The sequence below is a fragment of the Eleutherodactylus coqui genome, chromosome 13 (assembly GCF_035609145.1).
Source record: "Eleutherodactylus coqui strain aEleCoq1 chromosome 13, aEleCoq1.hap1, whole genome shotgun sequence".
In the NCBI taxonomy this organism is placed as follows: Eukaryota; Metazoa; Chordata; class Amphibia; order Anura; family Eleutherodactylidae; genus Eleutherodactylus; species Eleutherodactylus coqui.
This window is the reverse complement of record NC_089849.1, coordinates 3,421,341-3,436,500: the sequence shown is the minus strand read 5'-3', so window position 1 is coordinate 3,436,500 and position 15,160 is coordinate 3,421,341. Positions and strand designations below refer to the sequence as shown.

The window sequence follows — 15,160 nt, the reverse complement described above, 5'->3', positions numbered from 1 at the left end:
GAGGGGGTTTCCTGCGCGGCGGTCAGTAGTTTATAGTTCATCCTTCAGTCCCGGCGGCGGTACGAGGGGGTTTCCTACGCCGCGGTCTGTAGTTTATATTTGATCCTTCAGTCCCAGCGGCGGTAAGAGGTTGTTTCCTGCGCGGCGGTCTGTAGTTTATATTTCATCCTTCAGCCCCGGCGGCGGTACGAGGGGGTTTTCTGCGCCGCGGTCTGTAGTTTATATTTGATCCTTCAGTCCCGGCGGCGGTACGAGGGGTTTCCTGCGCGGCGGTCTGTAGTTTATATTTCATCCTTCAGCCCAGGCGGTGGTACGAGGGGGTTTCCTGCGCAGCGGTCTGTAGTTTATATTTCATCCTTCAGTCCCGGCGGCGGTACGAGGGGGTTTCCTGCGCGGCGGTCCGTAGTTTATATTTCATCCTTCAGTCCCGGCGGCGGTACGAGGGGTTTCCTGCGCGGCGGTCTGTAGTTTATATTTCATCCTTCAGTCCCGGCGGCGGTACGAGGGGTTTCCTGCGCCGGTCTGTAGTTTGTATTTCATCATTCAGTCCCGGCGGCGGTACGAGGGGTTTCCTGCGCGGCGGTCTGTAGTTTATAGTTCATCCTTCCGTCCCGGCGGCGGTACGAGGGGGTTTCCTGCGCGGCGGTCTGTAGTTTATATTTCATCCTTCAGTCCCGGCGGCGGTAAGAGGGGGTTTCCTGCGCGGCGGTCTGTAGTTTATATTTCATCCTTCAGTCCCGGCGGCGGTAAGAGGGGGTTTCCTGCGCGGCGGTCTGTAGTTTATATTTCATCCTTCAGTCCCGGCGGCAGTACGAGGGGTTTCCTGCGCCGGTCTGTAGTTTATATTTCATCATTCAGTCCCGGCGGTGGTACGAGGGGGTTTCCTGCGCGGCGGTCTGTAGTTTATAGTTCATCCTTCAGTCCCGGCAGCGGTACGAGGGGGTTTCCTGCGCCGGTCTGTAGTTTATAGTTCATCCTTCAGTCCCGGCGGCGGTACGAGGGGTTTCCTGCGCGACGGTCTGTAGTTTATATTTCATCCTTCCGTCCCGGTGGTGGTACGAGGGGTTTTCCTGCGTGGCGGTCTGTAGTCTATATTTCATCCTTCCGTCCCGGCGGTGGTACGAGGGGTTTTCCTGCGTGGCGGTCTGTAGTCTATATGTCATCCTTCAGCCCCGGCGGTGGTACGAGGGGTTTCCTGCGCGGCGGTCTGTAGTTTATATTTCATCCTTCAGCCCCGGCGGTGGTACGAGGGGTTTCCTGCGCGGCGGTCTGTAGTTTATATTTTGGGTTCATATAACGCATTGTAGAACTTTTATACGTTCAAACCCCCCCATCATTTCCGCCATTGTTTTTTGGGGTCTTTCTTACAGTTTATATTTTTTTAGGTTTTTCCACAATAAACCCCTTTTTTAAAAAAATGTTTTTCTTTCGCAGCCCGATGAGGTTGTTTTCCGTGGGCGGGGCTCTGAGGGGGCTGCAGGTTTATGGCCACCATATCGGGGTGATACGGCATTTCTCATCCCTTTTCATGCATTTTTTGGGAGGTGAGATGATCAGAAAGCATTATGGCTCCATTTTTTACCTTTTTTTAAGGCCGGCGTCACCCGGGTATTTCTGCCGTGTATTTGCGCGCCGTGTGTACTGTAAAGTAGAGCATGCTGGGTATTACCAAATGGGAACGCAAAATACGCTGTGAAGGAACGCATTGAAATCAGGAAGCGGGAAGTGTGCGGAGAACGTCTTGTTTAGGTTTTCCTCACCTGTAGGCCCTGAACCTGCGGAGTCTGCATCGCTCTGATATTACACTGCAGTACTTTTGTACTGCGATGCATTATCAGTTATCGTGGCAATCGCAGGCCATGGCAGACCTGGACACTATAGACTGGTGTCTGCTGGAACCTACATAGCAGAGGGTCGATGACGTCACAGAGGGAGCGCGCCCTGTCTGTGAACATACTGATTGTAGCATGTGAGGGGCTAACAGCGGGGATCGGTGGTCTGCAGTGGAAGGCCGTCCGTCAGTCACAGCTTCTGAGCCCACGGCATGGATGTAACCCCTACGCACCCAGAGCGCACACACACGTCCCGGGGCCGGAGGGGTTATACAGATTTGGTATCACCGAGGTCGTACTGACCGATCGAATAACCGTCACGTGTATCGCCATAAGAACACTCCCCCTCCCAAAATGGCGCAGTTGTGTCTTTTTTTCCATTTTGCTCCACTTTAAAAGTAGTTTAAAGGGACTCGTCCCGTCCGCGCAGCATTATAAGGGGAGGTGATGGAGCTGGGGGAGGGATTTTTTTACTCCCCCGCAATCCAGTGGTTTCCCCTCTGAAGTTGGAGCACGGAAAGTGTAGACTTGTAGAGGAGAGAACGCACAAGAGAGACGGGGTTTGTGCTGCGGATGAGTATAAAAGAAGCCCCCTCGGCTGCCGCGGACGGGACAACAGGTTTTACGACATTATATGGTGTTAAAGATAAATACAAGTAGTCTTGTAGACAACAAGGAGGAGCCTCAGACAAGGAGGAGCCGCCTGCATACAACAAGGAGGAGCCTTAGACAAGGAGGAGCTGCCTGCAGACAACAAGGAGGAGCCTCAGACAAGGAGGAGCTGCCTGCAGACAACAAGGAGCCTCAGACGAGGAGCTGCCTGCAGACAACAAGGAGGAGCCTCAGACAAGGAGGAGATGCCTGCTGACAACAAAGAGGAGATTCAGACAAGGAGGAGCTGCTTGCTGACAACAAGGAGGAGCCTCAGACAAGAAGGAGCTGCCTGCTGACAACAAGGAGGAGCCTCAGACAAGAAGGAGCTGCCTGCTGACAACAAGGAGGAGCCTCAGACAAGGAGGAGCTGCCAGCAGACAACAAGAAGGAGCCACAGACAAGGAGGAGCCGCCTGCAGAAAACAAGGAGGATCCTCTGCAGACAACAAAAAGGAGCTGCAGACAAGGAGGAGCCGCCTGCAGACAAGGAGGAGCCACAGACAAGGAGGAGCCGCCTGCAGAAAACAAGGAGGATCCTCTGCAGACAACAAGAAGGAGCCTCTTGCAGATAACAAGAAGGAGCCGCCTGCAGACAAGAAGGAGCCTCTTGCAGATAACAAGAAGGAGCCGCCTGCAGACAAGAAGGAGCCTCTTGCAGATAACAAGGAGGAGGAGCCGCAGACAACAAGAAGGAGCTGCAGACAACAAGGAGGAGCTGCCTGCATACAAAAAAGGAGGAGCCGCAGACAAGAAGGAGGAGCCGCAGACAAGAAGGAGGGGCCGCAGACAAGAAGGAGGGGCCGCAGACAAGAAGGAGGGGCCGCAGACAAGGAGGGGCCGCAGACAAGGAGGGGCCGCAGACAAGAAGGAGGAGCCGCAGACAAGAAGGAGGGGCCGCGGACAACAAGGAGGAGCCGCGGACAACAAGGAGGAACTGAAAAAAACAAGGAGGAGCTGCAGAAAAGGAGGTGCCGCGGACAACAAGGAGGAGCCGCAGACAACAAGGAGGAGCCGCGGACAGCAAGGAGGAGCCGCAGACAGCAAGGAGGGGCCGCAGACAGCAAGGAGGGGCCGCAGACAACAAGGAGGGGCCGCAGACAACAAGGAGGAGCCGTAGACAACGAGGAGCCTTAGACAACAAGGAGGAGCCTCAGACAACAAGGAGCTGCAGACGAGGGGCCTCAGACAGCAAGGAGGAGCCGCAGACAGCAAGGAGGAGCCGCAGACAACAAGGAGGAGCCGCAGACAGCAAGGAGGAGCCGCCTGCAGACAACAAGGAGGAGCCGCCTGCATGACGTCACCAGCAACATGATAGAGTCGCGTTTTTTGAGAGTGGAGGGGAACAGGGAAGAGCTGGAAAAGGCAGTGAAGGGTTAACGTGACGTCGCTGCGGCTCCTCCTCCACCTTCAGGACGCTTACAGGAGCGGCGTGACGTCAGCTCGGGGGTGTCATGTGACCCGGCGCCGGCGTGACGTCAGAGGGTGTACGCGGAAGTGATGGCGGGGGAGCAGCGGTGGCCGAGGAGCTCCGGGGCGGCCCGGGATGTGGACCCCATGGAGCGCTTCATGTGCCCCATCTGCCTGGAGGTGTACCAGGACCCGGTGCGGGTCACCTGCGGACACACGTGAGTGCCGGGCATGCTGGGACTTGTAGTTCTCTTCACATGGACGGACTCTGCATTGACTTGGGTTGGTGCGTTCAGACAGCTGGATGATGTCATCAGGCCGCGAGATCCGCGTTCGCTGCATGTTCGCCGTGTCCGTGAATAGCCTGCGCCGCCCCGCAGGACACGCCCCTCGTTCGCACGCCGGCAGTTGCGTTTATGCGCTGCGCATTTACGCCGTGAGGAATCGCATTTGCCCGTGGGTTTTGTGGCGCAGACTGAATACCCAGCAGGCCGTGGGTCGCGCACATGCTCAGTACGGGGGCGTAACGCACAGCCATGTCAGCCGCGCCGATCCCGTGGGCCGGCCTCCGTGTGATACAAGTTACGCTCGAGCGTCTCGCTGCAGCTCGCTATTGGCTGAGGCACAAAGGCAAGAAAGCTGCGCGCAGCGCCCAGAGCTGCGCGGGACCCGTGGTTTCCTTGGGCAGATCCACACGGGCGGCTTCACTCGCCGCGACACGAAATAACGGAAGCGGATCCTGTTTTTGGACTACTTGAGCTTGAAAATGGCCGCACATTCTCCGCAGAGGCCATGAATGGCGCGGCGCTCGGCTGTCCGCCTGGTTTAATGTGGTTTTCAATTTCTTCCTATTGGAGCGCACAGTTTTCTTTGCGTCCGTGATAATCGCCCGAACCGCGAGGCGCCGCACTGGTGTAAAAGAGGAGGGGCCTAGGAGTGCGATGGGACTGGTTTCTGGGACCCGTGTGACTGCGGCCGGACGCGGTACTTACACAAGCGAGTGCGGCCCATGGGGGGCGACCTGCGGATGTCGCGCGGCCCGCGGGGGGGGAGCGAGCTGCGAGTGTCGCGCGGGGGGGGGGGGGGGGGGGGGGCGAGCTGCGAGTGTCGCGCGGCCCGCGGGGGGGGGGGGGGCGAGCTGCGGGTGTCGCGCGGCCCGCGGGGGGGGGGGCGAGCTGCGGATGTCGGCCGCTTACACCCCGGTTTTGCCTGCGACACTTTGTGCGAGAAGAGACGGATGTTACTGCAGTAGGAATATGTATAAACGCGTGGCGCCGCGTGAAGCCTCTCCGTAGCGCAGCGCCAATCTTATGTACTTGGGAAGCAATGGGTGAATTTTCTGTAGAATCGCAGAAAGATCAAGAAATGGCGCATCTCGCCATCGCTGCGAGGGGATGGATGCCAACTGCTGCGTGTCTCAATGCACTAAACTCGCGGTAAGAGAATCGCCGCTGCGGTCGCACCCCGGGCCCTGCAGTAAGCGGGATGACCGCCATCATCTGCACCCGGGGACCGCAGTGCGGTGTGCTAATGATCACACGCGTCTCGCCTGCGTTGTAACGCCTACGTCGCTGCTGTAACGGTCACCATGTAGCGGACGCTGCGGACAGGCGGTTGCGGTGTAACGGGAGCGTCCAGGGATGGAGCCTCAGCGACGGACAGAGGCCGGACGGATAGAGTCCTCATGTTTTGGCGCAGTCCTGCGCTGGAAACGGAATGTGGGGGTCTGAAAGGTTGGTACACGAGCGATGTCGTATGGCGGCGGCGGCGTTGGTCACACGGTGCGATCGCTAATCCACAAGTGACTGTAACATGAGGGTCACCGACCAGAGCATCGTGAACCCTCCTGTTGTGCCGCCTGGCAGGGCCTCAGGTTGTGCCCCCTGCTGGTCGGACATCGGCGCCCAGAGTAAAGGGCTTTTCACTTGTAAACAGATGCCAGTTGACAAGAAGAATGATTGGCGCTCGCGTGCTGCTGTGTGCTGCCGTTAGTGAGGCCGGCCCTCATCTTCCTCTTCACGCTGGGAAACATAGAGTTTTATGTTTGAAGATACGCAGGCAGCCAGTGAAGGAGCTTTGGCGCGCTCGTCGCCGTGCAGTCGCCCCTTCGGTGTGGACGGAGGCTCGCACCCGATAGTCTGCAAAAGGCCTTTAGAAGACACCATCAAGAAGTTCTTGGAGCTATTCTCCCGCTTCCGTCCTGAGGGGGGCGCAGGATCTGGGCTGTGACTATAAGGAAGAGGGACGGGCCCTGAGGGGCCACAGCTGCCAGCAGCCTTGGGGTTCGGCACAAACCGTCATGCCTGAAGACACTGGAGCCCCGATCCTCCTGCTGCCCTTCCTTTCTCTTTAGTCGGTGACTAGTCCTCCATTCCGGCTCCTTCTGCGGGTCTCCTTCAACTTTTCTTGACCGCTGACGGGTCGTCCTCTCTGCTTTATGGCAGCCATGTTGGTTTCATCCATGACTGGGTGCAGAGTGTAAGCTCCTGTGTCCGAGCTATTAGTGGTCCGCAGCATGCTGGGAGTTGTAGTCTCACCGCTCTTGTTTCCCCCGCAGGTTCTGCTCCGGCTGCCTCCAGCAGTGCATGAAGCAGAAGAGCCCCATCTGCGCCGTGTGCCGCTCCGCGCTGAGCCCCAGCAGGAAGGCCTCCGACCTGGAGAGGCAGATGCGGGACGTCCAGGCCTCCTGCAAAGGTTGTCATTTACAGGTGAGTGAAGGTTCCAGAGACGAGCGGATCCTCACCACCAGCGGGGGCTTCTGTCTGTGGCGTGATGGTGGTGTCCGTGTCTCAGGTGTAGGGGGTCGGCTCGGCAGCCCCCTGCGGTGGCCACCATGTGGGTTGCTGCTGCACTCTCTCCCAGCCGGCGGTCAGCTCTGCCCTGGTAAATGTTCATCTCCACTTGGTCCCTATTCCAGATTGCTGTGGAGCGTCGCTCATTCTAGTTACACCCCGGCCTCCAGTTCCCTCCGGAGCAGCACTCCCAATTCTGTTAGTTTATTGGCGGCTCTCGGACTTCAGGCCTCGGTTTTGGTTCTTCGGTCTCTGGCGCGGCTCGCTGGGATGTAGGGCAGGTGTTATATTGTTTGAGCGGACAAGTTGTGTTCTACTCCAATCACACCCAGAGCTGCATTATCCAATGTACACATGTGCTGCGCAAAAGACAGTTGGTCTCCTGGCAGCCGTCACTGAACCGCCTGGCTTAAGAGTGACTGCCATGTGAGTTCCCACAATGCACTGAACTCCGGGTACAGAGAACCAACGGGCATTGCTAACAAGACTCGGATCACCAACCCCGCCGGTCACCTAATGTCTATATCAGGTAATATCACAGAAAGACATCCAGTCCCTCTTACACTCCTCTATGGATCCTGCCATCACCACGTCCTCAGGCAGAGAGTTCCACAGTCTCACTGCTCTTACAGTAAAGAATCCCTTTCTGTGTTGGTGATGAAACCTGCTTTCTTCTAGACGTAGCGGATCCCCTCTCGTTACCGCCGCAGTCCTGGGTATAAACAGATCCTGGCAGAGATCCTTGTATTGTCCCCTCATGGATTTATACATGGTTATTTGGTCGCCCCTTAGCCGTCTGTTTTCCGGGGTGAATAATCCCAGTTTTGGTGCCTCTCTGGGTATTCCAATCCCCTCATTCCATGTATTAGTTTAGTTGCCCTTCTTTGATCCCCCTCCAGCACTGTAACATCTTTCCTGAGCCCCGGTGACCAGAACTGTGCGCAGTATTCCATGTGAGGCCTGACTAGTGCCTTATATAGTGGGAGGATAATGTTCTCGGCCCTCCCCCCTATACCTCTTTTAATGCACCCCAAGACTTTATTAGCTTTTGCAGCAGCTGACTGGCATTGGTTGCTCCAGTTTAGTCTACAGCCCACTAGTACCCCAGGTCTTTTCCCTAGCAGTGCCCCATTTAGTGTATATTGGTGACATCCGTTTCTCCTGCCCATGTGCAGAAACTTACATTTATCAACATTGACCTTCATTTCCCATTCCCCCCCTCCCCCCCCCGATCCCCCGGCTTATCTCGGCCCGTTTGTAGCCGCACATTGTCCTCTGTTGCTTTGCTTTACCCACTTACACACGTTTTCACCCAATCCGAGCTTCTCATTTTATATATCAGCCTATTATGCGGCACGGTGTCAAAGGCTTTAGAGAAGTCCAGATATACGAGATCAATAGACTCTCCCAGGTCCAGCCTAGAGCTTACTTCATCGTAGAAGCTGATCAGATTGGTCTGACATGATCGACCCTTCATGAATCCATGCTGGTGAGGAGTTATTCCGTTGTTCTCCTTGAGGTATTCTTCGATGGCGTCTCTCAGAGACCCCTCCAATATTTCTCCAGTTACTGAAGTGAGACTTACCGGCCTGTAGTTACCAGGCTCACTTTTGGTCCCCTTTTTGTATATTGGAACCACATTGGCAATAAACCAATCCAATGGTACAACCCCTGTCTTGATAGTATCCACAAATATTAGATATAGCGGCCTAGCTATAACATCACTTAGTTCCCTTAGTTCCCTTGGGTGTATTCCATCTGGGACTGGCGATTTATTGATTTTAATCCTCTGTAACCGACTCTGCACTTCCTTCTGTGTTAGGTATGCTATATGTAACGGGGGATTCGTTTTACATTTTTCTCGTTTGTGAATACACTAGAAAAGAAACTATTTAATAGATTTGCCCCCCCCCCCCCCCCCATCGTCTTCTATGGTTTCTCCTGCATTATTTGTTAAAGGGCCGGCGCCCTCGCTGCAGATCCTGTTACTGTTTATATAGGTGAAGAATAGTTTGGGGTTATCTTTGCTCTCTGTTTCTCTGCTTCCTCCTTGGCAGTTTTTATCTTTTCCCTGTATGTTTGTTTCCCTTATTGCCCCCCTTATCGTCTTGTCGAGCCACATTGGTTTCCTTCTACTTGTAGTTCTCTTATTTTTGAAGGGTACGCACTGCTCACATGAGGTGATTAGGAGGCTTTTATTCCTCTTCTCCCATTTGTCGTCTGCACTGTTATTTTTGAGGAGGCAGACATGGTGCGGCGTCTCGTGTCGGTGCAGGCAGACATGGTGCGGCGTCTCGTGTCGGTGCAGGTAGACATGGTGCGGCGTCTCGTGTCGGTGCAGGTAGACATGGTGCGGCGTCTCGTGTCGGTGCAGGTAGACATGGTGCGGCGTCTCGTGTCGGTGCAGGCAGATATGGTGCGGCGTCTCGTGTCGGTGCAGGTAGACATGGTGCGGCGTCTCGTGTCGGTGCAGGCAGATATGGTGCGGCGTCTCGTGTCGGTGCAGGTAGACATGGTGCGGCGTCTCGTGTCGGTGCAGGCAGATATGGTGCGGCGTCTCGTGTCGGTGCAGGTAGACATGGTGCGGCGTCTCATGTCGGTGCAGGTAGACATGGTGCGGCGTCTCGTGTCGGTGCAGGTAGACATGGTGCGGCGTCTCGTGTCGGTGCAGGTAGACATGGTGCGGCGTCTCGTGTCGGTGCAGGTAGACATGGTGCGGCGTCTCGTGTCGGTGCAGGTAGACATGGTGCGGCGTCTCGTGTCGGTGCAGGTAGACATGGTGCGGCGTCTCGTGTCGGTGCAGGTAGACATGGTGCAGCGTCTCGTGTCGGTGCAGGTAGACATGGTGCGGCGTCTCGTGTCGGTGCAGGTAGACATGGTGCGGCGTCTCGTGTCGGTGCAGGTAGACATGGTGCGGCGTCTCGTGTCGGCGCAGGCAGACTTTCCGCTTGAGGCTGCGCTCATTCAGATCCGGAGTTTTGAGAACGTTCCGGACTTTCCTCTTTCTGCGGGTTTTGTGGGGATTTCCAGCCGGACAGATTTTCTGACTCACGTGATCCTTTTCTTCACAGATGGCCTTAGCAAATATGCGCAGCCACTCCGCCACGTGTACCAAGTACGAGAGCTACGTCATGGAGGGGATCAAGTCGGTGAAGAAGGAGCAGCCGCAGGTTGTCAGGTAAGTGTCCTGTACTTCAGGTAGATCCTTTCTAAGGGGACTTGTTGGCTACTACATGGTGCGGCCAGCGGAGGGAGTCTGACTGCCTACATGCCAGACACGTGTGGCGCCGGCGGCGAGCCCATGCCTACTCGGGCTCCAGACGGCGACTAAAATGGCTGCCAATACTCAACCGCTGCAAATGGTGACAGGATTAGTCGGTCATTTTCACAAACCTCCCCTGCATCTAGTTTGTACACTTCAGATCATGCCACCTGACACTCGCTGCCCCCCCAGGAGATGGAGAGGCTCATCAGCGCTGCACGTCTTCCTGCCGACAAGACCCCCGCAGGGCTGGCTGCATGGGGAACTACATTGTGGGATATGAACCCTACCGCCAGTGGCTTCTGTAGGTGTGATGACTGCTGGCGGAGGATGAACTGGCCGTGACTGCCATCGCTACCAGGAGAGGAGGGTGTGGCCTGGGAGGGCGGCGGCGAGGCCCGAGGGGAGGCGGGGCCCGGGAGGGGGGAGGCGGGGCCCGGGAGGGCGGCGGCGGGGCCCGGGAGGGCGGCGGCGGGGCCCGGGAGGGCGGCGGCGGGGCCCGAGGGGAGGCGGGGCCCGGGGGGGCGGCGGCGGGGCCCGGGAGGGCGGAGGCGGGGCCCGGGAGGGAGGCGAGGCCCGGGAGGGCGGAGGCGGGGCCCGGGAGGGCGGAGGCGGGGCCCGGGAGGCGAGGCCCGGGAGGGCGGAGGCGGGGCCCGGGAGGGCGGAGGCGGGGCCCGGGAGGGAGGCGAGGCCCGGGAGGGCGGAGGCGAGGCCCAGGAGGGCGGAGGCGGGGCCCGGGAGGGCGGAGGCGGGGCCCGGGAGGGCGGAGGCGGGGCCCGGGAGGGCGGAGGCGGGGCCCGAGGGGAGGCGGGACCCGGGAGGGAGGCGAGGCCCGAGGGGAGGCGGGGCCCGGTAGGGCGGCTGCGGGGCCCGGTAGGGCGGCTGCGGGGCCCGAGGGGAGGCGAGGCCCGAGGGGAGGCTGCGAGGCCCGAGGGGAGGCTGCGAGGCCCGAGGGGAGGCTGCGAGGCCCGAGGGGAGGCTGCGAGGCCCGAGGGGAGGCGGGGCCCTGGGGGGGAGGCTGCGGGGCCCGAGGGGAGGCGGGGCCCGGGAGGGCGGCTGCGGGGCCCGAGGGGAGGCGGGCCCCGGGAGGGCGGCTGCGGGGCCCGAGGGGAGGCGGGCCCCGGGAGGGCGGCTGCGGGGCCCTGGGGGGGAGGCTGCGGGGCCCTGGGGGGAGGCTGCGGGGCCCGAGGGGAGGCGGGGCCCGGGGGGAGGCGCGGCCCGGGGGGGTTTGGATGTAATTTATAGCGCAGCAAGTCTTTTATAACATTATATACAGGATTATTCACAAGGAGCAGATTTGGGGATTTAATTCCAATCTACAGGAGGGGGACGTAATCCGACATCGCTGAGAAGAGGCAGGTTCCAAGCGTTGTATGCAGTACCAGTAGGTTCGGTTTTCTGCCGCAGCGCTGGGTGTCGCCTTTAGTTTTATGGCCCCTGAGCCGCTCGTGACTTTCCTTCCAGCGCGGCGGCTGTTCTTGACGCCAGAATCTACTTTGCACTTGAATAGATTCACACTCCGGCGAACAGAACGGTTTCTCCCGCCGTGTCGCCATTTTCCTACTAACCGAACACTGGACCTTCCTCTTCTCAGTGACGTCTTTGTACGTTTAAGTTGGGCAACTAAACTTCCGGCTTCTACACTTCTAAGTTTACAAGTCAATGACTTCTAGCTAATCTTAGTCTGGAGAACAGCTGCATATGAGGAACCCGTCCGGGGGCTGCGGGCTGCGCGGGGGGCCGAGGGGTGGGGGCGCTCGTCTGGGGGCAGCGTGCTGCGGGGAGCCCATGTGATGACCCTTATGCCTGCAGACTGCCTGGCAGCGTTGCGCCCCGAGCGTACGGAGTGTTGCTATTGATTGTTCCTCTTGTTTCTCGCAGCGACGTCCCGAACCGCTTCACCTTCGTGTGCCCGTACTGCCGGCAGCAGAACCTGGACCAGGAGGGTTTGGTGGAGCACTGCAATAAATTCCATTTCTCTGACCCCACCCCGGTGGTAAGGCCGCTCGCTGCTGGTGCCATGTGTATTGCTGCTTGCTTCCCGCCTCCTCACCTGTATTGTCTTTATTAGGTGTGCCCAATCTGTGCCTCCATGCCATGGGGAGACCCCGGCTACAGGAGCGCCAATTTCATGGAGCACATCCACCGCCGCCACAGATTCTCATACGACACGTTTGTGGTGAGTAAAGCAGGTTATATAATATATTTACCCGTACGAACTGAGCGGGATGGGCGGGGCCGCGGCGGATTTATGGCCAAGCGATTGGCTGCAGCACTGTGAGGGGCGTGGTTTCATGGTACGAATCGCTGCTGTGTATCTGAAGACCATTTAATTCGCTCTTCATCTGCGGTGTCTTCGCAGCGTACGTAAAGTGAGATATAAATGCCTGTCCGCCATCTTTGTAAGGCCGTATTTACACAGGCGAGTGCAGATATCACGCCGGGTTTATTGCACGTGCGAACGTGATTTTTTTTTTTTGCCCTGCAATTGAGATGCGTTTTACGGGAAAATCGCGTCTCATTGCGGTGCGTCACCAACACGAAAACCGCATGTTATTCCCGTAAGATGAATGATGATGTCATCACACTCGCGGGAAAGTACAAGTACGGTGAGGCCATTTTTCTCTCTCAAGGTCCCATAGAAAAAATAATGGCTGCGCCTGCTCAGAGGACACGCGGCCGCGGGGGGTAGTGCCAGTGATCGCAGCCATAACGGGTTCTATTTCCGTGAGTCTCACAAGGCAAAAACCTCGTGATAAAACAAATGTGGGTCCCGTGTTTTCCCTATTGCGCCCGTGTGAAGGAGTCCTTAATATGGCCGCGGACCGCCTGTTTATTACTCCGTAATGCATGCGTTAAGACGTTAATGCCACTTCGCTGCCCCCTAGTGGAATTACTGGTGAATTACACCAGATCCCTCCTCCCATGATGCATTCTGGGTAGTGAGTGCAGGGTGGAGCTTCTACAGTGTTTCTGCTGCTCTGCCCCTAGTGGTGTTCTCAGGAATTACAGGCCGTTTACATTTCCGCTTCTTTCCGCTGGTGCAGGATTACAGCGCTGATGAGGACGCCATGATGCGTGAAGCTCTGGTCCGATCCCTATTGGACAACTGAGGATAGCGGCACCGGAAGATTCCACGCACGTCGTCTGGGTGTTCTGCTCCGTTCCATCTGATGTGATCGCTGCCCACGAGCTGAAAGCGACTGTTTAGATCTGGGCGCCTCTTCCGCGTGTCTGGGTGATAGATGTCTGTGTGTCGTTTTCTGTCCATCATGAGGACCGTGGTTTCCGCGATCGCTATAGTTAGCCCCCACAATAACTGCAGTGCATCCATCCACCTTGTAGGCCGAGGATGGCGACGTCTTTGTTACGTAAACGCTGGATTTTATATCGGATTTCCTATCGCTTTCACTTAATCTTATTTTTGGCGTCTTATTCGGTCAGCGAGTTTTTACATTTTCCTTTTTGCCCCCTTGGACGCCATCTCCCGCCGGAGTTCATTGGACGGGATCCGGCCACGGCTTTTCTTCTCTGCTCCCCTGTTCTGGGTTCCCACTGCACAACGTGTGACCTGCCAGGGCCTGCGGCGCCCCCTCTGTTCGTCTGGAGACATTTTATTGTTATGGTCACCCTCTCACTTGATTGGTCGGGTATATAAATGTTCTTCTCCTGCCGCCTCCCTCTTCCAGAGCCCACCACAGGCGAGGACTGCAGTGATTATTGGGGTCCCGGCGGGGGCATGGAATCTGTTGAAGATGTCTGAAATAACCGGTGGCAGACAGGAGGCCCAGACCGATGCCACATCCCGCCCGCTGCTGCATCCCGCCCGCTGCCACATCCCGCCCGCTGCTGCATCCCGCCCACTGCTGCCCCCTTTAAATTTCAGTTTGAACTTTACTGTAATAATTGCGCCCCTTCCAGTATCACGAAAATGTTTCTAAATTGGCGCAGCCAATCGGAAGCGCTGGGGTTGCCCCACGGACCGGGGGGGTAGTACTTGTGATGTCAGGCATGTTGTTTTATAATAAGGGGGGAGCTGTTCTTCCTGTCGGGTCCAACACGATCGGAGGGTCCCTAAAGCAATACCCGGCCGGCATCGTCTGCTCTGTGGGGGATCGGGGTTCCTTATTTGTACTTGTAGCATCTTAACTGTTTTTTGCAATAAACTTCTCTTCCAGGAAAGGCTCAGCATTGCCGACAGGGGAAGGGGGGCGGCCGTGAGCGCCGGCGGGGGAAGGGGGGCGGCCGTGAGCGCCGGCGAGGGAAGGGGGGGCGGCCGTGAGCGCCGGCGGGGGAAGGGGGGCGGCCGTGAGCGCTGTATGCGCCGGCGGGGGGCAGCTTTCTCTGTACTGTTTTGCACTGGGCCTTATTTCTTGCTTTTTTGTTTCCTACAGTCACTCGAGGTTCGGGGTCAGTATCCTGATCACAATGCCTCTGCAGCGCCCCCTATTGGAAGGAGCATTCCTGCAAGTCAACGTCTGACCTTTCCATAGGCCTTGTAATGGTGACGGAATATGAGCTGAAGTCGGAGTTCTCCGGAAGGAAGGGATAACCAGGTACAGACAGACGCGGTTCACATTCAGTCACGGTTACAAGGCCTGTGAAAGGGTCAGACATTGACTTGCAGGAATGCCTCTTCCAATAGGGGGCGCTGCAGAGGCATTCTTCCATCTCCTTGCCCTCACGGCCCTGTGTCTCCTCACCAGACCCTTCCTTATCATCTGAGGATGAAACGCGTCGGGTTTGTTTATTGGGCAGGTGCACCTCCTACGTGTCATCGGACTGAGCGCGTTGTCTTCCCCGTATCGTCGGGCCGCTGTCCCTGTTTGGCGCCTGGAGGTGGCGTCCTTGTGCATATTCTGAGAACAGCAGATACCACCGAACCCCTGCAGGACTGGTCGCAGATTGCGGATCCCCTCTTGTTTCTGGGAGGTCTTGGTTACAAGTAAAGGGGTTTCCTGACTAGGTGGTGACAGCGGGGGTGCAGAGTAACCAGTGCCCCCTGCTGCGTTCTTCTGTGGCGGCGGTCGTGGTTACCCATGTGACCACTACAGCCAATAGAAGGCCTGACAGGAACGTCACTGATGACGTCACGTAAACCTGGCGAGAGCTTGCCGAGTTTATGGGACGACGCTGGGTGTTCTCACCTGGTGGAGTGGCGGCGCCGTTCTATAACATCACTGGGACACCCCCCGGGCTTTAGGGCGCCTCCGC

General features: G+C 57.5%; 1 protein-coding gene across 1 annotated transcript; it reads left to right on the top strand.

The window, feature by feature from the left end:
* The first annotated feature begins 3,933 nt into the window (after positions 1-3,933).
* On the top strand, positions 3,934-14,128 carry RNF114 (ring finger protein 114). Its single transcript, XM_066586420.1, has 6 exons — positions 3,934-4,110; positions 6,450-6,600; positions 9,756-9,862; positions 11,828-11,942; positions 12,018-12,125; positions 12,994-14,128. The coding sequence occupies exons 1-6, from the start codon at positions 3,983-3,985 to the stop codon at positions 13,057-13,059; spliced, it is 675 nt and encodes a 224-aa protein (XP_066442517.1). The 5' UTR covers positions 3,934-3,982; the 3' UTR covers positions 13,060-14,128.
* The last annotated feature ends 1,032 nt before the right edge of the window (positions 14,129-15,160 follow it).

Excerpts from the sequence above, each read along its gene's own strand:
- RNF114 (XM_066586420.1), top strand. The coding sequence starts at position 3,983 with ATGGCGGGGGAGCAGCGGTGGCCGAGGAGCTCCGGGGCGGCCCGGGAT. Across the intron at positions 9,863-11,827 it reads GAGCAGCCGCAGGTTGTCAG|CGACGTCCCGAACCGCTTCA; the intron begins GTAAGTGTCCTG and ends TGTTTCTCGCAG. Across the intron at positions 11,943-12,017 it reads TCTCTGACCCCACCCCGGTG|GTGTGCCCAATCTGTGCCTC; the intron begins GTAAGGCCGCTC and ends TGTCTTTATTAG.